The 26,654-nt window shown below is 40.7% G+C and overlaps 1 protein-coding gene across 1 annotated transcript in view; it reads right to left on the reverse strand.

Annotated features, from left to right (window-relative positions):
- Positions 1-26,654, reverse strand: part of LOC145408986 (cytochrome P450 2L1-like) — a 155,170-nt gene that overhangs the window by 40,072 nt on the left and 88,444 nt on the right. Inside the window, exons 6-8 of the mRNA XM_080279558.1 lie at positions 14,212-14,299; positions 12,109-12,305; positions 1,188-1,302 (exon numbers count right to left, since the gene is read on the reverse strand). Of these exons, the coding sequence (XP_080135684.1) occupies positions 1,188-1,302; positions 12,109-12,305; positions 14,212-14,299 (400 nt within the window). The remainder of the gene's footprint in view (positions 1-1,187; positions 1,303-12,108; positions 12,306-14,211; positions 14,300-26,654) is intronic.

Raw genomic sequence — 26,654 nt, forward strand, 5'->3', positions numbered from 1 at the left:
AGTAATCAATAGGATGCGTTTAACTGGACATTAGTCACAAGCTGGGTGCCCAAGTTCTGGGTTCGTTCTTGTTTATCATTCACGTCAGAGATATACATGTGGTCATTTTGCGCCGATCTTCAAAATTTGCTGACAGTACAAAGCTAAGGATTAATGCACTGTCGCTCAACAAGTATTTATGTGAGAAGGAACTTGAGTAAGATAAGGGGAATGGTTTGAGTGATGGTAATAACGTTCAGCCTGGACAAAAACAAGGTGGTGGGCACTGACTCTACAACTTCAGGAGCAAACTCCTCTTTGTTAGGAAGTACAATCAAACAGTACTGGCCTGGAGAAAGGCCTAGCTGACCTCATCAGCGGTAGCTTTAAATTCTCCAACATCGCATTATGGAGACAGTAAGAACAGAGAGTTTAGTTTATATACTCAGTTTAAGTACAGAACCAATCAGATGGTCCTCCCTTTGAACGAATCACTTGTACAATCACATCTGAGATATGCTGTGCGGTACCATGGGCTCTGAAGGAGGATATCGCGAGGCTTAAAAGAGTCTAAGCGCATCCTGATATATTGATTTCATCTGTCATTCATATGGGATACCATACTATGTTGGCTCATTTCTGTAGAGAGGAAGCATTTAAGTGGAAAGCTAACTTACGTTTTCACAAGCTTTCATTTATATGAAAACGTTGATTATTATCACTTGCCCAGCTGAAATAACCACTCGACAAGATTTCACGGATAGAAGCTAATCTTGATACATTAGGTAATTTATTCGCGTAAATGATTTCCAAACCCTGGAGTTAGCTGCTAATCGACTAAGTGGATGATTCGTCGACCGAGCAGTTTATGACACGGTTAGATATAGCTCTACTTGGCATAAGTTGTCGTAGAATGAATGCTTCCTCCGTTCCTGTAAAATACCCAGCCTCATTTCTCCTGCCTAGGAACGCTTCCCTTTCTGTGCCCTCACTGTAGGTAGAATGGGTGGGTGGGAGAGCCTTAAACTGTTCTATACTTCTCTTTCAATATTAGAGTAGGAACTCTTATCTGATGACATCATCTATGCTACCTCTCGCTGTGCATCGCAAGACCTATTGAGGCACCACCTTTCCTTGTAGCTCCCTGTAATGCTCTCTCTCTCTCTCTCTCTCTCTCTCTCTCTCTCTCTCTCTCTCTCTGCACTGACCACAAAAGAAAGTATTCAGCTGGGAATCCTCCTTCTCCATCTCCAACAAATACTCGTCGATGACGTCACGAGGGTTGCTCTTGTCCAGGGTAGCCTTGTGGGACCCCATTATGTCCTGGGAGAGAGAGAGAGAGAATTAGATTCTGAATGACACCAGATAACACTACCGAACAGGCTGTGGATCAATTTGTTTATCTAACAGTTGATTTCTACAATCTTCTCGGTCCTAAGAATGTATCACTATCGTTCTGTTAAGCATTTGAGTTTTAGAAATATCTATAAGTCATTTATTTATCTTCTCTCCATCTATCGATTCGTTTGTCAGTTTGCTTATCATTCTGTCAGCAACTGTGATAATTATAATCAATCATTTACATTATTATAGCGCGTTTACACTGATCTGAGAAATATTCCTGACGCATTTCAGCTAAGTGAAGTGAGACTGGAGGGCAGCTTTGGCTAGTAACCAAGGAGACCTATTCCATACCACATAGCTAAGGTTCCTTGAATTTAATGCAGCTGCGACCTAGTAATGAAGTTATAAGTGTGGCGCAGTTCTGTCAAATGAAAACAACGAGATTACAGCCAAATAATGCATCAATTAATGTATCTTGCCATCCATCTATTTAACTCTGTCAGTCAGTTAATCTGTCTCTCTATCAATACTATTGGGAAGCTGGATTTCTAGCTAGATTGTTCTGGAGAATTCCCGATGTTTGCCGTAGTTCCGTTATGAGTAAGAGTTGCCACTTAGCCTGCAGTTTGTGAGCATACTGTAGATATTTTGTAAGTTATTCATTAATTTTTGTTCTCTTTTTCTCAATAATGTTTTATTTATGTGATTCCTTATTAAAATATATAATTTAATTTAGGTTTGTATACTAAATAATTTAGAGTGTTATGCAGTGTAAGAAAACTCTGGCATGTTTTGGATGTCTCTGAGTTAGTAACTGTTGTAAAAATTGCTTCCTCGAGAATACACGAGAACTGTGGAAGGGAGTAGAACACTCTGGAATATAGGAGGCTTATATAAGGATGGGGAAGAGATTACAGCAGTTTCATTCGGTTTTCAGTTCAGTTTGAGAGCAGTGCTGTGTCAGTGTGGTTTGTATATTTTCGGTACTTGTGAAAATAATGAAGTGTTGTTGGCAAACGTGAACTGTTATTACAGTTTGTGTATCTTCGGTGCTTGTGAAAATAGAGAAGTGAAGCTGGAAAGCATTAAGTGTAATTATCTGGAAAATAAAGAGAATGAACTTAGGAAGCCAGTGTTTATTTTTGCCTCGGCTGATCTTGTATGCTGTACACCGAAAGGCTTACCATAGGAAGAACAACTCAAAGGGCAATATCTTTCCTATACCGAGTTATTGCTGTTGGAGCCTGTGGCAGTGTTGGGTGGGGGTGTAACACTGGTGTCAGGAGAGTAGATTAAGTACTGCAGAGTCAAATCTTCGACATGGTGCAGACAAGATCCCGAGCTGGGCAGGGGGACGAGGTGTCATTGGCCGAAATTATGAAGCTATTGCAAGCATAAAGTGTCCAGCTACAAGCACAGAATGAAGGACTACAGACACAAAGTGTCCAATTACAAACACAATGAGCACAGCTACAAGCACAGAATAAGGGACAGAAAGAACTCAAAGAACAATTGCATACACAGAGCGAAGAACAGAAAGAACGAAATGAACAGCTTCAAGAGGCATCACAGGAGCAACAGAGGGAATTACAGCTGAGGATGCAATGACAGCTAGATGCTTTCATGGGGAAATGAAGGAAGAACAACAACAGTTGAAGAAGGATGTATACTGACACTGAGCTACAGCAGCAGAAGTATGAGGTAAGCAATAATGTGATGGAGTGCAGACAGCATGTAGATGACCAGTTGAAGATTAATGAGGGAATAATGACAGAGTGCAGACAGGATGTAGACAACCAGCTGAAGATTAGTGAGGGAATAGTGATGTCGAGCAGAGAGCATGAAGATAAGCAGTTGAAGCATAGCCTATAGTGGACCATGTGAAGATAATGAGAGAAATAGGGTCGTAGAGAAATATTGCACTGCTGAGCCTCAGGTTAGTGTACAGAGAGCATATGAAAAAAAGTAGACAATGTACGGTGGATCTTGACGAATCCCAGGCATCTGAAGGTGGCATTACAGGGTTGAATGATTAGAATGTAGGAGATTCAAGTCCTGGACTTAATTATGATGCCCCAGTTTTTAGGCCCCAAACCAGTGAAGTGCATGGCTAGAATGGGGGTCCAGTTAAAAAGAAACCTCAGGAATTTGATGGTAGAGTATCTTAGAAAGCTTACGGTGCACAGTTTGAGTTACTTGCTGCAGAATGGTTGGGATGATTTGCAGAAGCCAGTGTAGCTTGCTACAAAGCCTTAAGTGTGCCACAATGGAAATTCTGGGACACATGTCAGTAGAGGAGAGGAACAGTCCTTAGTAGAAGTAACGGTGTGCAGATATGGGACCATGTACCAGGCTGAGGTTTACAGAGCAAGATTCTGGACCCGTGTATGGGCTCGAGGAGAATCCACATAGCAGCTTGCTCATGATCTGGAAAGTATGGCATACAAGGCATACCCTGGAGCAGCACCTAACCTGTTGGCTATTCTTCTGTGGGACCAGTTAATCGATGCTCTTGATAGTACAGAGCTGAAACTGCAAGTGAAGCAGGTACAACCCAGAAGCTTGCGAGAAGCACTACCCAGGGCTCTAGTATTTGACTCCTACGTCAGGTCCAGTACATCCACTTTTCAGGCTGGTCGTAGTGCAGGATTCAAGGTAAGAAGGGTGCAGGTATATGAAGTGGAATATTTTGAAGGAAGGTGCTGGTACTCTGAAAAGCTAGGACATAGGAAAGAGGACTGTTATAGGTGGAAGAGGGAACAGGAAAAGATTGGAAGAAGTTGTTGGTATTGTAAGAAGCCAAGATATCGGAAAGTGGATTGCAACAAGTGGAAGAGAGAACAGGAGAAGGCTGGAAGAGGTTGCTGGTTCCACGGGAAGCTGGGACATAAAAAAGGTGGATTGTTGCAAATAAAAGATGGACCAAGAGAGGAACAGAGTAAGGAAATCCCCAGTTGCAACAAACAGGTGTTGGACATGTGGGAAGGTGGGACACTTCAGCTATGAGTGTCCAAATGAGAAGGATGAGGGTAAATTAGTGAAGGCTGGTGACAAGAGGCAACAACCAGCCAGTTTTTCCCAAGAAGCCCCACCACTGAGAAAATGCAGGAGGATATTAAAGAATAGTGTGGGAGAAGACGGAAGAAAAGATGGCAAGCAGTATAGCAGGAATGGGAATCTTGGCAGGAAATGCCACCTTACTGTTGTGACAGGGCCAGTGTCAGATGCAGAAAACCTGAAGATGATGCAGATGCAGGATGCAGATTTACAACCAGTGCTAGAGTGGCTGCAGCAGAGCACAGTGCAACCATCTTGGGATGAGGTTTCCAGGTTCAGCCCTGCGACTAAGAGCTACTTGAGTCAGTGAGACCTTCTTCGTTTGAACAACTGACTTGAGCACCAGTGGGAGACACTCAATGGCCTCAGCAAGTACCGGCAACTGGTGGTTCTGAAGAAAATGAGGTCGGGGATCTTGGATGAGTCTCATAACCAGATCACTGGTGGGCACCTGGGAGTGAAACCTCTAAGCTGGCTGCAACAGAGGTCCTATTGTGCTGGCATGCATCAGGATGTCCAACAGTGGTGTCGGGCCTGTGATGTATGCTGTGCGAAGAAGGGACCCAAGAAACATGGTTGCACCCCTCTCCAGCTGTACCAAGTGGGTGCACCAATGGAAAGAGTCAAGGTGGACATTGCTGGACCTCTGCCACTCACTGAAAGAGGAAACTGGTATATACTGTATGTGTTGCCATGGACTACTTCACAAAGTGGCCAGAGACCTATGCCACCCCTGATCAAGGGGCTGCGACTGTTGCTGAGGTGTTGACCAGTTTTTCTGTCGTTTTGGGATGCCGCAGGAGCTACATTCAAACCAGGGTAGAAAATTCGAGTCTGCTGTATTCCGTGAGTTCTGCAAGTTATTGGGGATCAAGAAGACCAGGTCGACCCCACTAAGGCCACAGTCAGGTGGGATGGTGAAGAAATTCAGCTGGACCCTGGGACAAGATCTGGCCAAGCACTGCATAAAGGGACAGATGGAATGGGACCCGAAATTACCTGTGTTGTTGATGGCATATCGGTCTGCATCCCATGAGTCAACCAGCTACACCCCTGCAAAACTGATGTTGGGCCATGAGTTACACTCACCCATTGACTTGTTAGTGGGAAGACCACCTGGTGAAGAGCTGCCTACAGACACCTCTGGCTATGCAAAGCACATTCAGGAAAGGCTGGCTGAGGACCACCTGGTGAAGAGCTGCCTACAGACACCTCTGGCTATGCAAAGCACATTCAGGAAAGGCTGGCTGAGGTACATCATCAAGTGTGAGGAGCCCTTAAGTTTTCAGGAGAGGTTATGAAGTGCAAGCATAATGCCAAGGCAAGTGAGGCGAGTTTCAAGGATGGTGACCAAGTTTGGTTACACAATCCTCAGCGAAAGAACTGAGTCTCCAAAACTGCAGCACCCATGGGACGGGTCTTACACTGTGTTGGACCGCCTATCAAACGTAATGTATCAGATTCGGGGAGGCAGGAAGTCTCGGCCAAAAATGGTACACGTGAGCCGTCTGGGGCAGCACCATGGGCCAGGAGTGTACAGCTCAGATGTCTCTGAGGAATCGTGCTTTTCTGCAGCCAAGGATGTTGAGGAGAACTAAGGACCTGAAGTAGAAGAGGATTGTGACAGTTTCCCAAGACAAGAAGTACATCAGGAAGAGGACCAAGACATTACAGGAGGAGTGGACTGTGTGGAGGAGCAGGGACGTTGTCGGAAGCAGCATGGGAGAAGACCTGATAAGTTGAAAGATTATTTTGTGTACAATTAGATGTTTCATTAGGATTGATTATGTTTGTATACATTGTGTAGTTTTGTCGGGATGACAAAGAACTAGGGAGGGGGTAGCGTATGAAGCTGGATTGCTAGCACTAGATTGTTCTGGAGAATTCTGGATGTTTGCAGTAGTTCCGTTATGAGTCAGAGTTGCCAGTTAGCCTGCTGTTTGTGAGCAGAGTTTTTTTGTAAGTTACGCATTAATTTTTGTGCTCTATTTCTCAGTAATGTTTTATTTATGTGATTGCTTGTTAAAATACCGGTATGTAATTTAAGTTTGTATGCTAAAGAATTTAGAGTGTTAATGCAGTGTAGGAAAACTCTGGCATGTTTTAGATGTCTCCGAGTTGGTAACTGTTGTAACCATTGCACCCCCGAGAATAGACGAGAACTGTTGAAAATGTAGAACACTCTGGAATATAAGAGGCTTGTATAAGGATGGGAAAGAGACTAAACCAATTTCAGTCAGTCTTCAATTCAGTTTGTGTGTAGTGCCGTGTCACTGTGTTTGTATATTTTCGGTACTTGTGAAAACGGTGAAGAGTTGTTGGCAAACAGTGAAGTGTTATTGCAGTTAATGTATCTTCCGCGCTTGTGAAAATAGTGAAGTGAAGTTGTTAAATACTCAGTTTAATTATCTGCAAAATAAAGAGAGTGATCTTAGGAAGCCAGTGTTTATCTTCACTTCAGCTGATCTTGTGTGCTGTACACGGAAAGGCTGATAATAGTAGGAAGAACAGTTCACTGGGCAACGTCCTTCCTATACTGAACTGCTGCTGATAGAGCCTGTGGCAGTGTAGGGTGGGGATGTAACAATACATATCCATCTATATAAATCTCTCTCTACCTGTCAGTCAGTTTATCTGCTTGTTTGTCTGTCTCCCTGTGTCTCTGTCTGTCTGTCTGTCTGTCTGTCTATTTATGTGGCTATCATTCTATCTGTACCTTTCAATCTTTTTTTTTTTTTTTTATGTGTCCGACTCTGGGCATAGGCTTCACAGCCTGCTTTCAAGGCCCACTAGTCCTCCTACATACCGCACACCTCTACATGTCACCACTTCGGCGCTAACAGCCACCGTCCATATCTCTATGTCTATCTGTCTATATCTATTTGCCATTGTTTCTCTCTGTTTTTCTATTTATGCTTATATCAATCAATCGTCAATAGCCAATACGTCAGTATATACTCATGTATCACAATATAAGAAATAAAACTGTCTACTTACCAAAAAATCTATCAGTCACTCTTTGTTCATCAGTCAATAAATTTGTGTATCTCTCAGTCAGCCTATAACCACTCATTCTACCTGTCTATTCATCATTCATTATCTACCGTATACTCCATTATCCTAACTTGGTCCAAAACTGTCATCTCTCCATCCTGAATGCTGGGTTATAACAAAAGATGAACACCACAACATAATGCTTGTCAAGAAGAAATGCTATGTAAGGGAAATAGAGCTGTAACACTGTCGCTTTCTGCCACAGTTGCGGGAAATAAGTTGTAAAAAGACGAAAATCTGGGTCAGGTTAAAGTAAACATGGAGTAAGGAATAATTCAGTCTGTAAATTTATCTCGTTATCTACCCATCAGTTAATGTGGCAGTCAGTCAATCAGTTTGTTGATCAGTCTCTGGCAACCTCAGCCTATTACATAGGCGGGACAACTGAGAGTGAGTTATAGGAGCCTAAGTGTTGCATGGTGTCCGAAAACAGCTTACCACATTTTATGGCGGTATCGCAATAATGGTTAATAAGTACATCGTGGCCCATCAATACCCTCCACTAAAGACACACCTCGCGGTATGCCCTGTGCCGTGGGGACTGCTCAGTCTGTTGATGTGGCAATGGGAGTAGAAGACGTTGATAACGCTGACTGAGCTATCCCCGCAACACACAAGAAATCGCACGGCGAAGTTGAAGCGGAGCGTCATATATGGACCATTCTGTTTATGGGCTAATAATAAAAATAATAATCCAGCAACACACAGAGCATCAATTTTAATCTCTTGAGTTCGATGACGTATATCTGCATTTCAGTCTTGCTGCACAGAGATGAATTTATTCAAGTTATGACAAACTTTTAGTAATGAGAGGGATAATGACTGCTAGACCTAACTCAGTCCAGACTGAGAAGACTTAAGCTTGTATGCATGGAGTCGGACGTATTCTTGGTGAAACAGGAGAGCTCGTAGCAAATATTTATGTACTGAGTGCTACACTATAATATTCTTTTGTATGTATTCACATATTTTAAATACTGACATAATGTGCATTATTAATACAGTTTACCATCCTCCTTTCAGAGGAACGTTAAAGGAAGCTGATGAACTTTGTATAACCAGGCAAAAGAGGTGCTTTGTTATAAGAATGCCACCATGTGAGGCCGTCTCTGTCCAACACCATACTGAGGTGTAATAGTTTCGTATTGTTCATAAAGGCTCCATCATGCTGGCATGCGTCGACCTTGGTCACCTAATGACGGCTCTCCATGCTCCTCTATCTCTGACAGCCTCCCTATGCAATCCAATATCCCTGAGGTCACACTCTATGACTTCGTCCCAGGTCTTTTTCGGTCTGCCTCTCGCAACCCAACCCCCAGCATTTAACACTTCTCGCTATCTGCACTCAGTTGTCATCCCCCATCCACTCCATATGCCCAAACCATCTCAGCCTACCTCTGCTCACCACAACACCAACATACTCCTGTCCCATCCTTCCTCTTAACTCTTTACTCGTAAACATAGCCCTCCCCCCCCCCCTCCTCCAGGCCTCGCATTCAAGGACTCACTGCACATCCACCCAATCATTGTCATTTTTGTGCATTTGAGCCTGCAAATATCCTCTTCTTTTACTGCCCAGGTCTCTCCACTATACAACATTACACTCCTAACACATGTTTGGGAATAATATTTACTTAAGGACACCATGAAATGCGAATCATGTTCTTGGGTTGGAAGGGTGAGATTTTTGTGCATAATGGAGCGCAAATAAATAAAGAAATTGAATATGCACTGAGCCTGACAGCTGCCTCACGTATTGTTACATTTTTTTATTCAGTATCTTTAAGGATTTTATTGCTTAGTGTATATCATCAAGTAATCTGGTGTTTACCAATAAATAGATTATTACATCATTTCATAAATCAATAAAGCAAATCAGTAAATAAATTAAACTATTACAGAAATGAATTAACCTCTCCGTGGCCACGCCTCAAGAAATTATCTGGCTCCACAGGCCGGTGCCAGAACCATTTTTTCAGATTTCAAAAATCGATATTTTTTTCTTTACCAGATTGACGAGAAACGTCTGACGCACCTGGCAATGCTTTTTTTTAGCTTCCTAAACCCATCCTGTGCTTCGCAATGAAGCGTGGAGAATTTCGCAAAATGACTGTGTACAGGCCGATGAAGAGTAAGAAGAGCAACATGACGTCACACTAAGAAATATTCATATTTTCACTCCCAAAATTCAGTGATGCTGAAATGGTTTGAAATTACTAGATATATGTATTACGAACAAAATCATTACCTAATATGGCAAGTTTTATTTAAAAAAGAAAAAGTTATGATTTTTTGTCTTCAGATTTTTTGATGTTTATTGTGTTTATGCAAGTATCGAGTTATTTGTGTAGTCCGGGTGGTGTAGTGTGTGTCAAAAGGGAGGCAATAGATGCTATTTTTAGACTCTGACCAGATGAGGGTGCTCCTTTGTGTGTATAGGCTGAACCGCAGCACCACGCATGAAGTGATTAGTGTGAAGGGAAGGGAAGCTTTTACATCCACCTATTCACCTCAAGAACACCTCATGTGTTGCTGAATGCTCGTGCAAAACAAGAAATATGTAAAATGAACAAATTCAGTACATATTTGTACGTATAAGAATATAATTGTGATTTTTTTTTTTATATTTATATTGTTTATTCCTGTATGGAGTTGTTTTTTTGTAATCTAGATAATATAGTGGGTGTGGAAGGAGAAGAAAGAAAGAGAGGAGTAACATAATGGGTGCAGGTGTGTTTTAAGGACAACCATTGTGGTAAAAAAAAAAAACAATAAGGCCAGAGACTGGCACGGTGGGCTGGGTAAGGAGAGGTAAGGGATGGTGATGGAATATGAATATTTTCCTTCAAATACAAAAGAATAATAGGAAAACGATACAATAAGAGAAATAATGTCACAAATAAAATGAGATAAGGAAAAAAACAACTTACCTTTTACTCCTGTAGGGTTGTGGGTTGTAGAGAGAGCTCGAGGGATTCTTATCTCACTGCCCTTACTTCCCAGGTCAAAAGCAAAGACTGATGAACAGTCACTGTCTGGGAAACACGCATTCTTTCTTTTGTTGACATACTTGCATTCATATTCTTATATACACTAACACTTGAGGGAAGCAAAAGACTGGCATCCACTCATGATTGGTAAGGGAGATGTACTGACTGTCCGTGTGGTTTAGAGGGTAGGGCAGGTCAGTAACAATATCTCTCAGACCCTACCCTTCCCAAGATTGCAGTTTTTTACAGATCGCACTGCATCGACGCCACCAGCCATGCTCCAATAAAGTGTCGTTTGATGCCGGCGACCATTTATGGGTTAATTAAATAAAAATGGAGTAAAATAATATAAAGAAAAATACAGATTGTTAAACTGATAAATATAGTATGATTCACTACTCTGAGGTCCCAAAAGAGTACCATTAGTAATGAGATGATTTCAGTGAAACTGTACTTACAACTTCATTTTAAGTCAATTATACAGTGAATATGAGAAACTCGCCGACACGTGAGCTTAACAGATTTGTGAGAGAAATGAAATGCTTCTCTCCTGTTACCACAGAGCTGAGTGGACATCGCTTGGTCGACTGTACTGATCCTGTGAACATACTGCACTCATTTACTGTCCATGCATTTTTAATTCTTATTTAATTTAAGACTTTTTACTGGATGTGGGTCAAGAATTTTAAAACACTCCTATCACACCACACCAGATTAGAATGCAGCCTTCCCAGCGAATAAGTGTCACCGAAAAATCGCTAGTTTGGAAAACTAGGTTCAGTTATGTTTAAATACTGAAGGACACTGCTTTCATAACCTGGTGTAAGTTTAGTTAAAACTGTAATGATATAAGGAGTATAAGTACTAGATTTTAATTCAGTAGGTTCATTGTTAATTTTAAACTCATTGCAGTTCTCAGAGTACTGAATCACCCTAGTAAGATCAATAAATTGTCAATCAGTCACGATTAACCGTATGTCTGGACCCCTTTCCTTTTTTTAGCTGTAGCATTTTTCTTCCTGCAATACGTATATATGAATAATTATTGAGTAGAAACAGAAATATTTGTTTGAGAATTTACTTATAGTATGAATTTAATCTTCTGTGAGTTTTGTCGTTGACACCACTTCCTTCTCCCCCCAGTCATCTAGTTATGTCTACCATCAGTGCTTAGGTATATTTAATACCAATGTACACATGTCCGTACTCATTGTGCCCGTGTCCATATGGACGAATCCTAACCAACTATCATTCGCCCATCCATGTGCTTCTGTAAAGGTGGACGAAACAAATGAGATTAATTACTGCATCAGTCGGAATTCGATGCCCAGCACACTACAAGCGTGTGACATGTAGACCAACGATGCATGAGGATTTCCATACGTGCCCTGTCGTCTACGGGGGCTTCCATACATCAGCTTACACCTATAAGTCTCGATTCAATCAACCAACCAAAAACAGAAGTACAAACTAGAGAGATGCTGAACCATTGTGGCCGTGAAATGTGGCTTCTCTGAAGTCCATGCAAGTGACCCAGAACTCATTCTAAAAAAACTTGGGGAGTGACTGACAGAAGCGACCATTCAATTAGATCCTGCCACATATAAAAATTAATCAAACAGTCAGTTTACATGTAAGGAACTCATTCCATCTCACTGTACTCACTGCTTGTCTCTCCACCCACCTGCATTATGGCCTTCGACTTGTCAACTATCTTTTGCATCAAATCCTTCCTAACGATCCAGTCCCTGATGACGGCCGGCAAGTAGTTAACGAGAGGGAACAGGTCAGGCAACAGGAAACTGGTCGTATCTTCTTGCAGACTCTTGATAAGCGCGATAAAGTTGTGAATTCCTTGGTCGTGGAGGTCGTAGCGACGGTCTGTTTGGATGAGGCGTGAAAGAGGTGTGTGAGGGTAAATGAGGAGGGTTGGAAATAAGGACAGCAGGAAAGGAGAAAAACCAAAAAACGGAAGGATGGCTCCTAGGTGAGCAAGTGTGTGTGTGTGTGTGTGTGTGTGTGTGTGTGTGTGTGTGTGTGTGTGTGTGTGTGTGTGTGGAGAGAGAGAGAGAGAGAGAGAGAGAGGTTAAGGATGTACTGTACATATACTGTATATATGGAGCATGGAAGATAATTATAAAAAAAATAAAAAGGAAGAAGAAATGTTGTAAAGCTTCCAATGCACAAGAAGGTATGGTCTTCTGGGAAAATACCGGTATACGAGTAAACCCAAAGTAATATGCTAAAGAAATTTGATGGAAAATCGTTCAAACGAATAACATTTCATGGCCGACAGTAGGAATACCGAGAGACGGGCAGTTATTGGAAAGGAAAAGGAGAAATAAGTAACAGACTGAGAACAAAGGAATGGGTGAAGAACTGGAAGAAGGGAAAAAAATAATTTTAAAAAATTAAGATGAGCTGGATATGAAATACGGGAAACGTTTAGAGAGAAAAACAAACAAGATGCTAAGAGTTATGGAACTGGAAGCAAATGGGAGACAGAAAAAGCAAAAGTCAGAGAAGAGGCAGTAGAACAAAACAGTTATTAAAAAAAAATGGGCAAGGACATTAAGAGATGAACTAAATACCAAAAAAAGAAAATCAACAAAATGAAACGCGAAGAAAAGTAAAAGGATATCTTAAAGAAATATAATGAATGCATAAAAAAGCAAGGAACAATGTTTACAAAACTAAAAACAAAAGACAAATAAAGAAAATAGGACAGGGTAAAATTCAAGAAAAAAATCATGATAAAAAAAAAATTACGTGAAAAAAGACAAAACCAGAATAATATGAAAACGAAATTTAATAAGAAGGACACTACCATGGGCGAATATTATGGGGGTGAAAAAATTCCCCTGGCAACTGGGGCAGGGGGAATGTCTTATGTAATCATGACCCATCCGACAATTCAGACAATGCAGAAGAAATGCAAATTTAAGCCTGCAAGTACACTTAAAATACAGTTTTATATTAAAAATGCAGTCACTTAAAAACTTGAGAAAATGAAACTTTGGAAAATATATAAGAAAATTGAAGCTGATTTGGAGTTGCAAGCACATCTTTGAAAATGAGCACCACTGTCATAATACGGTTATTCCAAATGTGGCAACTAAAAACGAATTGTGCTTCTTTTTATGTCCAAGTGCAACCTAATTGAACCTTTTGTCAACCTCAATAAACTTCTATACAAGCATATATATCAGGTCACTTCTCTTAGTGGTGGTCCTTTCCTCTTCATCTTTCTTCATCTTTATTCTCCGAAGTCATCCCTCCAGGAATCAGAATAAAATTACGCCAATGGACACTGCCAACTGCCAACGATTAAAAAGCTACAAGAAAATATAAAAAGGAGGAATGCTTGAAACAATGCCTATCCACTGCACTCAGGCCTTTAAGGCAGTCAGTGAATCGCATTTTTGGCCTAGAAAACAACATGCAGCAGTCAAATTTACATCCAGGTCAGCATTTTACTCCTGGTGGACATGAAAATATGGGAAGCAAACTTTGTCCAAGAACATGACCAGTCCGGGAATCAAACTCTCGTGATGGCAGTTGCAGGCTGGATGTGCTAACCATTTTATTATTACAGGTTCCCCCAACAAAAAAACGAAAATAAGTTGACCTCCGCTAATTCCAGTTGCCTACCGGATGTGCTAACCGTTAAAATACCGATTCTCCCTTCAAATATGAAAAAAAAAAATGATTTCTAGTTTTCCCGGCTGCATTCCAGATGATCTAACCATTACTCCACTGATTCTCACAACACAAACATAATACTCACTGGCGACCAGCTGCCAAATGACATTCAGCACTGCCACATTGATGGACTTTGGCGCCGTGGTGACCTTGCCGTTGTAGTTCTTGAAGTCCTGTGGGAAAATTTAAACACTGTGTAGGCTCCTATATTCTCTCAGCTATATACCAGCATGAAGTGAGTTTTCACGCTAATAAACGGGCAGGCTTTTGTGTTCTTTTTGGAGTGATATAAGTTCCTACGTTTAATTCCTTTTATAATCTCATACTACAATATATTCAGAATTATAACAGAAGAAGTTTATCAGGTTACTAAAATTCGTATTCAAAGATTGCAGATCTTGATTATAAGTGGTCTCGTCCCTGCTGATAAAACCTACCTTCAGAACAGCCAACATGCAGGAAAGAATCATATGCAGAAAACTGTTCCGTGATATTTTGAATGAATATTGCTAACACGCTGATGAAACATGCAAAATCTTTGAAGAAAAAAAAAACTTTATTAACGGTAATTGCCGTGATATGGTGCAAATAATGATTTTGTGAATCATAGGACACAAACCTGAATTGACAGACCTAGCATCTATTGCAGCTGACATCCATTGGACCAAATCCGGCCCTTCATTCGTGTTTCATTGGCCCTTTGACAGACTCGGCAGAATGCACAAAAAAAAAAAAAAAAAATTAAGTTTGCATTTTCTTATTTATGTGCTGTGGAAAGTGTAAAAGTAAAAATTATATATGAATTTTTCATCTAATATACTATAGCAGTAGCCATGCGTCTGTGTGTGTGTATGTGTATTTTCGGCAGTCGAAACTACACATTCAAATCGCACCAAACTTGGCACAAAAATCGCAAAAATTCGCTGATGTGAAAAAACTTGGTCCCATCATGACTGAAAAACTTTTACTATATTTAATGAGCAACCCGGTCGGTTACCGTGGCCGAGTGTTTAATATCTCGGACTTGCGTCAGACAACTTGGGTTCCATTCCCGAAGCAGCAAATAACACCATAAATTGGTAAGCTGCAAAAAAATCCAAGTGACATTAGGCCAGAACAGCACATAACATGACTCGGATTACCTAAAATGATCGCAATGCGCACACGAAGCGCGAGTAAATGGGTGAGAAGCACGAGGAAACGATTGCGAAGCACGAGAAAGCGAGCGTGCGACGCAAGAGCCCTCCACAGGAGCAAGTGCAACAGGGAGCAGGAGCACTTATTTTGTTCTATGAATGCATTTAGACAGAAAAAAAAACGAAGTAAACTAAATGTATGGATCTTCTATTAGCCTGAGTTTCATAATCTGGCCCTACTCCTGGAGTACTTAAATAGGCCCTGATCCCCTGAAAAAAAAAAAAAAAAAAATCACTGCTCTAGCTTAAAGTAAAAAGTTATTAGACTATGGAAAGCATGATGGTAGAATCAAAATTTAATTGATAGACCGAGCATCTAGAGAAAAACAAAATCACTGTTCTTGCTTTCTCAGGTAAAAAAAAAAAAAAACTATTAGTCCCTGAAAAGCGGGACGGTTGAGTTGGGTTGGGCAGGGTGTGATTTTTTTTTTTTTTTTCAGGGTATATTACTTTTCTTCATCCAGTCATAATGGGGACAGTGAATCGAATGCACCGTGAAATGGCTCAGCAGCGTCACACCTTTCTCATCCTGTTAAAGAAATTTGTTAGGGAGCGAATAAAAATGGTAGATTACTAGTGGAGAAGGGAGAGAAAGTGAGCAGATGGAGAGAAAATTTTAATGAATTGTTGAACAAAGACAATGAAAGTAATGGAAGTACAAGTGGCTGGGAAATGGCTGGGAGAAGACGGACATGAGAAGAGAGGAAGAAATCAGTAGGATGGAAGTTGTGGAAACAATGAAGAAAGTTAAAATGGGGAAAGCCCCAGGAATTGATGGAGTGTGTGGTGAAATGCTGAAGCATGGGGGACAGATTGTAATAGAATGGATGTGGAAGGTGTGCAGATTGGCCTGAGAGGAAGGTTGAGTCCCGGAGGATTGGAAGTCAGGTATAATTATTCCTCTGTACAAAGGAAAAGGGGAAAAAGAAGTATGTGGTAATCATAGGGGCATTTGCCTTCTTAGTATAATAGGAAAAGTATATGGTAGGATACTTATTGACAGAGTTAGGGAAATAACAGAGGATTTAGTTGGCTAAGAACAAGGAGGTTTTAGGAAGGGAAGAGATTGTATAGATCTGATATTCATTCTTAGATCTTTAGTGGAAATGATTCTAGAGAAGGGAAAGAAGGTGTATGCAGGCTTCATGGATTTGGAGAAAGCATATGACAGGGTGGATAGACAATAATTTTGGAAAGTATTAAGCATGTATGGAGTAGATGGAAAGTTGTTGAAGGCCGTGAAGAGTATGTATGAGGGTGCTAAGGCTGCAGTGCATGTGGTTGGTGAACTGAGTGAATTTTTCTATTTGAAGGCTGGATTGAAAAAAGGATGTGTCATTTCTCCATGGTTGTTCAATCTGTTTATGGATGGGGTTATAAAAGAGATACAAGGTAAGGCAGTGGATATTCGAGTGGCCCTAGTGAGAGGGCGCAGTGTTTGGGAACTCCCTGTACTGTTGTTTGCAGATGATACTGTTTTGTGAAGTGAAGATGAAGGGGAGCTGCAAGGCTTGGTGGATGAGTTTGGGAGAGTGTGTCAGAAACGCAATCTAAAGTTGAATATAGGGAGGACTAAAGTGATGGTCTTTGAGAGAAGTGAAGTCAGTGAATGTACTGTGAGATTGGCTGGGGAGGAAATGGAGAAAGTGAGTGCGTTTAAGTACTTGGGTAGTGTGATGAGTAAAGATGGAAGTTTAGAAGGTGAAGTGCTTGATAGATTGCAGCAAGAAAGAAAGGTTGCTGGTTCCTTGAAAGAAGTGATAAGAAACAGGGAAGTGAGCATGGAAATGAAAAAGCTACTACATGACAGTATTGTGATACCAACTCTAACGTATGGAAGTGAAGTTTGGACCCTGTTGGAGGGACAGAAGTCAAGAGTGAGAGCAGTGGAAATAAGTTATTTGAGAGAAGCATGTGGAGTCACATGAAGAAACAGGCTGGCAAATAAGGAAGTGAAGGAATGTTGTAGTGTGGATGTGGATGTGAGAGGAAGTGTTAGGAGAAACACATTAAGGTGGTCTGGCCATGTGGAGAGGATGGAGAGTGAGAGACTGACTAGGAGAGTGTATGTGAATGAGATGGAGGGGGGAGAGGGAGATCGAGGCCAAGGATGAAACGGAGGGATGGAGTGGAGAGGTATATGAGAGAGGGGGGTGTGAGCTGGAAGCAGGGCTGTGAAATGGCAAGGGACAGAGCGACATGGAGGCAATTTGTTTGTGGCCACCCCTTACAGGATTAAGGCATCTGGCAATAGATAGATAGATAGACAATAGTAGGCTAACATTAGGTTAGCCTAGAGTGGTTAGGAATAGGTTGGTTTAACGTCAAAACACAGCTTTTCCGATTATTTTTAAAATTTGATTAGCCAAATTGTTTCTTCTATTTCCAAGTGAAGGTGCGACATTGCTGGATCACTTATCACTGAACTCGCTCCAATTTGTCAATATGACTGGAAGACTAAGTGTACCCAAGCAAATATGTGGGATGGGTTGAGATGGACCACTCATTGTAATTATCCTCACATTGACAATGAACTTTGCTGACTTGCTCGTTATAATCATCTGATGTTAGTTGAAACAGAATACAGTGATCCCTCAATTATCCTGACGCCCATTATCCGGACATATTCAGTATCTTGACGCTGGACCTTGGCTCTGTTAAACCATTATCCAAATTAACTTGCTATTATCCAGACATAAAAGTGCCTGAGAACTTTGGCTGGCCAGCCGACATATTCAAACATTCGGTATCATGGCCACTGGGCTCAAGTTGTGAGTGAAAAGTAGTCTGAAACCGTAAAAGGTCCATCCACTCCTATACTGAATGTTTAAAATCGCACGCTCGTCATATCACTCCCAATGATCATCTAGCATCTGAGTAATACGAATGTAACCCACAAGGGGTGTCAAAACGTCTGTACACATTCCCCACCGAATGTCTTATATTATGCTGCTATGGGGGCTAAGACTTTCCCGACCGCCACCTCCATGTAACACGACCACAAGCCATGAGTACATATTCTGTGACAGTGGCTGTCCACCTCTCTACCGAAGGTCGAAAGTCCCCCAGTCACAGTGAGTTGTGTTTCCACATGGCCAATTGGCATCTAACAGACCGCAAGCCATGCTTACATGTGTGGCAAAAGCACCCATCCACCTGTTGACAGAAGGGGGAGAATCTTGCCCACAGCCTCTCTTCTCCCCCCCCTCCCGTCTCTCCTCCATACTCTCCTGGGTCCCCCCCTCACTCCCTCAGACATCAGTCCTTATCCTTCTTAGTGGTTATAACACTGACTCGTGAGTTTTCAAAGTTTTTTGCAATTTATTTGACTACTATTGGTCGTATCGAAATTCTGCAGTAACCCATGAGAAAACTCATGAAATTCTGCACCTAGACATACAGTATGCTAAACTCTTGGAAGGTGCTCACAAAGTTTTGAACCAGGATGGTGGGAAGTTAAGTGAAGGTAAGTTTTACTCTTGAGCACTCTCTTCTTGCTTGAATTTCTGTATTCTTACTTGTCAATTTTGTGTTTTTATTAGCTTAATTTATAGTATAAATGCCACCAAAGATGATGGTATACCATTTATATCAATATAACCGATTTCTGGTGGTATATTTGGTCGTTTTTTTTTTTTTTTTTTTTTTTTTTTTGAGCCCCAGGAGCAATCACTTGTCACAGTCAACAGATTTTCAAACCGTTAGTTTTTTTTTTTTTTTTGTCGTTTGTGCATGTTTTCATGATGATTAGTATTAATATGGATAATTCTATGTGTGTTTTGATGTCTCAATATGGAAGAATAACCAAAAAACTGCCAGCATTAGGAGAGGTGCTCTATATACAGCAGTGTATAGGTTGGGTGATTTTTGGTTTTCAGTGTTTTTTTTTTTTTTCAAGGTTTTCTTGGTGTTTTGCATTGCTCTGGATATTCCTATGTGTGTTTTGATATCTAAATATGGCAGATTGACCTGGAAACAGCCCCAAATTTTGGAGGGGTACTGTACATACAGTCATGTATAGGTAAGGTGTTTTTTGGTTTTCAATGTCTTTTTTTCCATGATTTTCTTGGTGTTTAGCATTACTTTGGATATTCCTATGTGTGTTTTGATGTGTAAATATGGCAGATTGGCCTGAAAACAATGCCAAAATTAGGAGGAGTACTGTACATACAGTGTTGTATAGGTATTTTGCTGTTGTTGTTGTCATCACTGTTTTTCTTTGCATGGTTTTCTCTGTGTTGAAAATTATTTTGGATAATCCTATGTATGTTTTGATGTCAAAATATGGCAGAATGACTGGGAAACACTGTCAAAATAAGGAGGGGGTACTATACATACAGTAGTGTTTAGGTAGGGTGTTTTTTGGTTTTCACTGGTTTTTCTGCATGGTTTTCTTGGTGTTTAGTATTACTTTGGATATTCCTATGTGTGTTGTGATGTCTAAATATGTCTGAATGACAGGAACACACTGCCAAATTAAGCACAGGTACTATACAAATAGGTTAGGCATAGGTTGGAGGTGGGTATAGGTAGGGTCTGGGTATGGTAGGGAAATAGTGTTCATTATCCGGATGTTCCACTACCCGGACATGTCTTTGGCTCTGTTATGTCCGGATACATGAGGGATTATTGTCCTAAACCATAACTGGGTTGGTGGTACCATTATTACCACTCCAAGTCTCCCTATTACTCACTCTGAGCTGAATAATCCCCCAGGCATTTGTTGGAATTACAAGATTTGTCCCAACCATAAGGGACTAACAGATCACCCCCAGGTCATTTTTGTTATAGTCTTGCTACAACCAGACTGTGTTGTTCAGCTCTGAAATTTAGTGGTGTGATATCCTTCATTTGTCACACCTTCCTCTAGTTGAATTCAGCTGCCTATGTATAGCAAGACTGTTTAAAAGATTACGTCATCGGATTAAAGATGGTAAATTATGAAACCAAGATGACCCTTTCTTTTAAATTCTTAACACTCTCCTAGTGATTACATGAGGCGAACGCAATAGTAAGGGCACAAGCGTCACCGCACACAAATCCGAGTTGCCAGTACTACATTTTTTCTCAGGGTTTCCTCTATCCAACAGTAGGTCGTATATGCCCTTCTGATTATTTTTCTTATGGTCTAGTTAGCCTTGAAACACCCACAATTTTTCAGCTGTATGCACCCTAATACAGCTCTGCCAGAACGCGCCGGAGTAAGGGCACAAGCACCACTTTCACTTTAAACTAGTACTTTGATGTGTGTGGGCGGCCGTGCTTCCTTCTCACTCACCTCTCTCCCACGCACCACGCTGGTAGATCTCAGCAGCCAAGGAAAATTCGCTTTGAGTAAACTAGCATTGTTATTGGGTAACTGATGCCATCATCCAGTATAAACACAATCGAAACACCAGTCTCTTCCACGCGCCTTTTTTTAACAGAACACTTTGAATGCTTTTTTTTTTTTTTTTTGTGCGTTTCCGTTGTCTTGTTGTACTGTGATAGCCATGGGTGATAAGTGATAACACTGAGCACCAGGAGGCTGTTGTTAGTGAAAATGAATCTGGTGTTAGTAAGAATAGTGAGTGTATTGAGCTAGGACCTTCCCGTGGCCGTAAACACAAACCAAAGCCAGACACGTGGAAAGCCAATGTGGTGAAAAAACTTCATAATGAAGGTAAGGCTTACACCAGCCGTATGACTAAGAAACTGGTGGAAGCACGAATGATAGGACCTACATGTGCTGATGGCTGTTTCAATAAAGTGACTAGAAAGCAGAGAATAGGCGGCAGGGTTGGTGAGCACTGCATTAGTGTTGCACTCCCCTTCCTTTGTTTGTCTGTCTGTCTGTCTGTCTGTCTCTCTCTCTCTCTCTCTCTCCTCACTCACCTGTCTGTCTCTGTTTCTGTCTCTGTCTGTCTGTCTGTCTGTCTCTCACTCTCCTCACTCACCTGTCTCTGTCTCTCTCTCTCTCTCTCTTCCTTTTTTATGCATGCCTGCCACCTTATTATGCCTATTCTAATCTCTTTATTTTTATGACATTGCGGTATTATTGTGAGCGTTGTTGAAAGATTTTTATTATTATTATTATTATTATTTACCATTTTTATATGAATGATTATCATGTTTATGCTACTATTATGGCATTATTATAACATCTGTTCTGATGTGTTGTAATATCAATGGTTAGGAGATGGAAAAAAAATGATTTCAGCAGTAAAAGATATGATTTTGCAAATTATCAGAGACACATTACCTGACGTTTTATGCTGCAGCAAAGGCATAAAACATAATAATGAAATAATATTGGGATACGTATTACAGCAGTGGTTCTTAACCTTTTTTCTTGGCGACCCAAAATCCATAAGATGGACTACAGTATATGGCGACCCAAACCCTCGTAAACTTACTCTGCACCAGAACTGAAACAAACATGTGTGTCATATCATGTGACTAAAACCAAAGTAATATTTCAATATTTTATTGATGACATAATAAATAAATTTCATTTTTATTATATGTACTTCCTAAGAACTAAAATATCAACACATTTTGGCAGGAAAAAAATAAATCGAAGATCAGAAAATCAAAATAATTCATTCATGTTCATGATATACCTATTTACTCTGACCATTAAGGAGAGAGTCACTATTTTGGATGTTGTCTGAGACATAAGTACTATAATCAGTGAGATCCCTGGCACTGAAAAGTTTCAATCGGCTTCTCAAACCAGGATGATTTAGATGACAGACTGCATCTTAGGTCATGCTCTGGTTGTAGACGGTTTCTGTACTTTGTGAGTGCAGAAAATCCTGTCTCACACAGATGAGTTGTAGCAAAGGGAAGGAGTGCTTTCAGGGCTTCACCTCCAAGAATTTTCTTTTCTTTGTAAACTCTGATCCAGAATGAGCTCAGTGATTCGTTTTGTTTCCTGAAATCATAACGAAGTGTTTCATCATTCTGAACCTCGATGAGCTGCTCCTGGATGTAGCTGATGTTCGAAATCTCGTTAGGTAAGTCATCTGCTTCAATGCTGAAGGGATTTCTTACCCAGGCATATTTCATCACATTCTCAGGAATGTAGTGAAAAACTCTTCGATTAGCCTAGTCTGGAGATATGTTCCACAATGATGCTTTGGACCTGGGTGAGAGAAAATTTTTCGTCTTCCAGAAATTCACTCAAAGATGGAACGACGCAGTCTTCCCAGTCTCAGTTTTACTCTTCCACAGCTTCAGTTTCCCCTTGAATGCAGTTACCTTCTCTGACAGCCCAACTAATGTCTGATCGTGACCTTGCATTGAAATGTTCAAGGCGTTAATCTCAGAAAAGATATCTGCAAGATAAGCCATTTGCATCACCTACCTTGAATCAGAGAATCTTTGGGGCCAGTGAATGATTCTTTTTTGCTAGAAATATCTCAGTCTCGTTCCGCACTTCAGGCAACCGTTGGAGCACCCTTCCTCGTGACAGCCACCTAACCTCAGAGTGGTACAACACGTGTACATGTTCTGAACCAAAATCAAAACACATCCGACTGATGATCCTGGAGGGTACAGCCCTAGATTAATGAAACTGACTACCTGGATGACTTCCTGCATCACTTTCTGTAACTCAGGTGACAACCCCTGAGAAGCAATATTCTCACGGTGAAGGAGACAGTTAACAATCAGCACGAATGGATTTTCTTCTTTAACTCTAGTAATGAAGCCATGACGTACTCTCAGCATTGCTGGTGCACAATCACAACAGACATAAAACACTGATTCCACTGAAGCCCTTCAGTCCACAGTACTGGAAATGTCTTCTCTGGTTGTGGTTGTGTGTAATGGCCGACAGAACAGAAATTCCTCTTCCATGTCTTCTGGACCTCGATACCGTCCGTAAGCCATGAGCTGGGCATCATTACTCCGAAATGAAAACGGTTAAGTTTTAAAGAATAAAATGTACAGTACCGGTACGCTTCTCCCAGTTGTGTGCATGGTAATAATCTTTTTTTAAGCCAAATGCAATCGCCTACTGTAGGAGAGACAGAGAGAGAGAGAGAATGTAAAGAGTGAAGTTTCGACAAGTACGGTAATATGTTAAAAAGTAATAGTATACAACATTAATAATATCAGTAATATATTTGTCTCTTGGCGACCCACTCCAAATGACTTGGCGACCCAAATTTGGGTCGCGACCCATAGGTTAAGAACCACTGTATTAGAGGGATAAATTTTCTTTAAATTGGTGCAAGGTAGATTGAATTCGTATGGTTGGTTTGGAAGACCATGCTGTTTCAAAACTATAAATGCATTTTTCTCGTTTTTTTTTTTTTTTTTTTTTTTTTTTTTTTTAAGGCACTTGTGCCCTTACTACAGCGTGTGCCTCATATTTGGTTAAGGTCCATATGCAGTAAAAACATGAGAAAATTTGACAACTTTCGATTTTACAACAGGTGAAAGTAGGAATATCTGCGAACCTCCGAACTCTACAATTTTGTGCATGTGCACAGGCATATACTATAACCATTTTGCATAATTTTACATTTAACATCCATATTATTGGTAACTCAGTTTGTAGCTGAAGACATGTGTGGTGTGATAGGGGCAAGATAGGCCAGCAGTCAAAATGGAGACAGCGCATTCTGCAAGCAGATATATTATGTTTTGGCTGCATTACCGGATTGCAATCGTGCTTATTGCACCACTAAAACAAAAACAAAAAGCAATGAAGTGCTGTTTCAATAATGCCCAAGTGGCAAGGTTTTAGAATCCACACTACAATGCTTCAAAATCACTATAGTGCTGATGTTCTCGAAATGGGAAATACAAGGAAAGTCCACCATATTAAATAGATCACCAAAATGGATCTATCGCACAAACCACAGCACGAAAGTTTGTATAGAGGCCTCCAGACTAACCTAAACTATAAAGCTCGTTTGCTCAAAATTAATTTTTTTTCTACTAGTTATAGTTTTTCAAAGGTCAGATAAACCATTTTCTGACTGACAAGTTAACTTTTTATCCTTTGCAATTTATCTAATTATATGGTGGAGGGAAATATTTTGTAAACACTTGGGTTACTGCTAGATTCTCATACATAGTGTTGGGTTTTCATTTACTTGTGAAAACTCATTTACTTACTTCAACTAAGAGGCCCTGCAGCAAATTACTGCAAAAATATTATGCTCCCTCGAAGCCAAAATGCAGTTTTTTACTCCTAATGTGGCGATGTGCTTTCAGAATATATATGCACAGAAAATGCAAAAAAAAAGTATCCATTTCCTTTCAGCATGATTTATTTTTTATAGTTATCCAAAACTTGAATGATCATTTCTGACATCATTAGTGTGTCCAAAAATGAAGTAAATCGCATTGATTTCAAATCACTGAGTCTGAGTAGTCCATGTTCAGCCCTTAGCCTTTAAGGAAGGAATTGTGTTAGCGAAGGGAATAAGGAGGTCTATGTCTTTCCCTTTCAGTTTATTGCTTAAGTTGAAAGAATTTGTTAGAAGATTGTAAAGGTAAGTCAAATTCCTCCCAGTGCAATGACGAATTATCCATAATATTCTTGCTGTCTCTTAGCAACTTTATTCAGCTTTAGTAAAGACCAGTGGTTCGAAACCTGGGGTGCATGACCCTTTTTATTTGGGGAGGGGGGGAGACACGAGGGCCTATAGATAAGTAGTGACTTATCTGAATAAGTGTATCTATAATAGTTTGTCTCTGGTTCAACCTCTGGAACTTTTTTTTTTTTTTTTTTTTTTTCAGTGTGAAATGAGTTTTTTTCCTCCTCTGTCCAACGTCTGGTCACCTCTCTCCTCCCTCACTTCTTTGTTCTGGCCATCTCGAAAGCAAGACAACGATCCCAAGAAGCCTGGTATCAAAGAACAGACAAGTTTTTGGAGTCGACGGATCAAGAAGTTGCACTGTCATTTGGACTGGTCTCTGTTTCCCAGTTATTACACAAGTCAGACCTTCGATTTTTTTTTCTTAAATATTCAAACTGCAACAGCTTCAAGTGCCAATCGGTCGCCACATCAGCCACAAGACAGGTCCTTGTCTGTCACGCTTACTCCTTTAGCAATTCAGGTGACAGCTATATGCTTAATGATACTAGAAAAAAAAAAAAAAATGATTGTTAAGAAGTTGGAACAGCAAAAGTGCACAGATAATAGATGAAAAAAGCACATAAACAAGAGAGCATTCAGGATGGGACGAAATTTGGAGACATATACTCCACATTTTAGCCACAGACTTGTTGCTGGTGGAATGTAATAATGGGTATAGGTCTCCAAGCCTTCACCCATCCTGAATGCTCTCTTGTTTCTGCACTTTTATCGCCTTTAATTGTGCACTTTTCCCATTCCTACATCTTAACAATCATTTTAGAAGAAAATATTTGTTTTCTAGTTCATGATCTTTCTGTGGAAGTATAATTATGCATAAAGCAGGTCTTAGATTTGGATTGTTACATGCATAACATACTGAAAGACTACTCGTACAATGAGGGTGCCTTCCCGTGATAAGAAGTGTTTTGGTATGTTCTTTACCTGTAGGCAAGCTATAGCTAACCAATATTGCGCAAGATGGCATACTTACAGGTGACTGCGATGCAGTTTTCAGGCTGTAAGTCATAAACCGTAACCAGTGCTTTTCCAAACATGAAAAGAAACATCTACACTTGATAAGCAGCATTTTGGTGTATGAGGTGCTACCCAAAAGTTCGAGTAATGTGAACAGAGGGAGCCAACCGTTTGCAGTTTTGCCTCTTGCCACTAGAAGTCAGCAGTACCCCTTGTGTGCCAGTGTGGCCCCGGCCGTGTCTGTGAGCGGACGTGTTGTTGAGCTACGCTTACTATTGTAACGTGGTGTGTAGGCGGTTTGGCGGCTTTGCAATGGTGGACCTCTAAGAACAAAGAACCAGCATCAACTTCTGCTTCAAGATCAATAAGATGGTTGTAGAAACTCACCAGTTGCTTCAGCAAGCCATTGGAGACAATGCCATGTCCCAAAGCAGAACACTGGTACAAGCGGTTCAAGGAAAGATGAACATCCATCGAAGACGATGACCGTTCTGGACGACCGTCAACGGCAACAACACCAGAAAACGTCAGAAATGTTTGTCAGATTATCCTTGCAGATCGTAGACAAACTATCCATGATGTTTCTGATATCACTGGACTGTCGTACGCTAGCGTGCAATGCATTTTGTCGGATGTGTTGGGCATGAGACGTATTGGTGCAAAATTTGTGCCAAGACTGCTGAGTGACGAGCAGAAGGCACATCGCGTTGCAGTTTGCAGGGAGCTGAAGAATCAGGTCAGAGATGACGCCACCTTTATCTCCAAGGTCATAACTTGTG

This window comes from Coenobita brevimanus, chromosome 79 (genome assembly GCF_032717465.1).
Source record: "Coenobita brevimanus isolate Jiangsu-jjx chromosome 79, ASM3271746v2, whole genome shotgun sequence".
In the NCBI taxonomy this organism is placed as follows: Eukaryota; Metazoa; Arthropoda; class Malacostraca; order Decapoda; family Coenobitidae; genus Coenobita; species Coenobita brevimanus.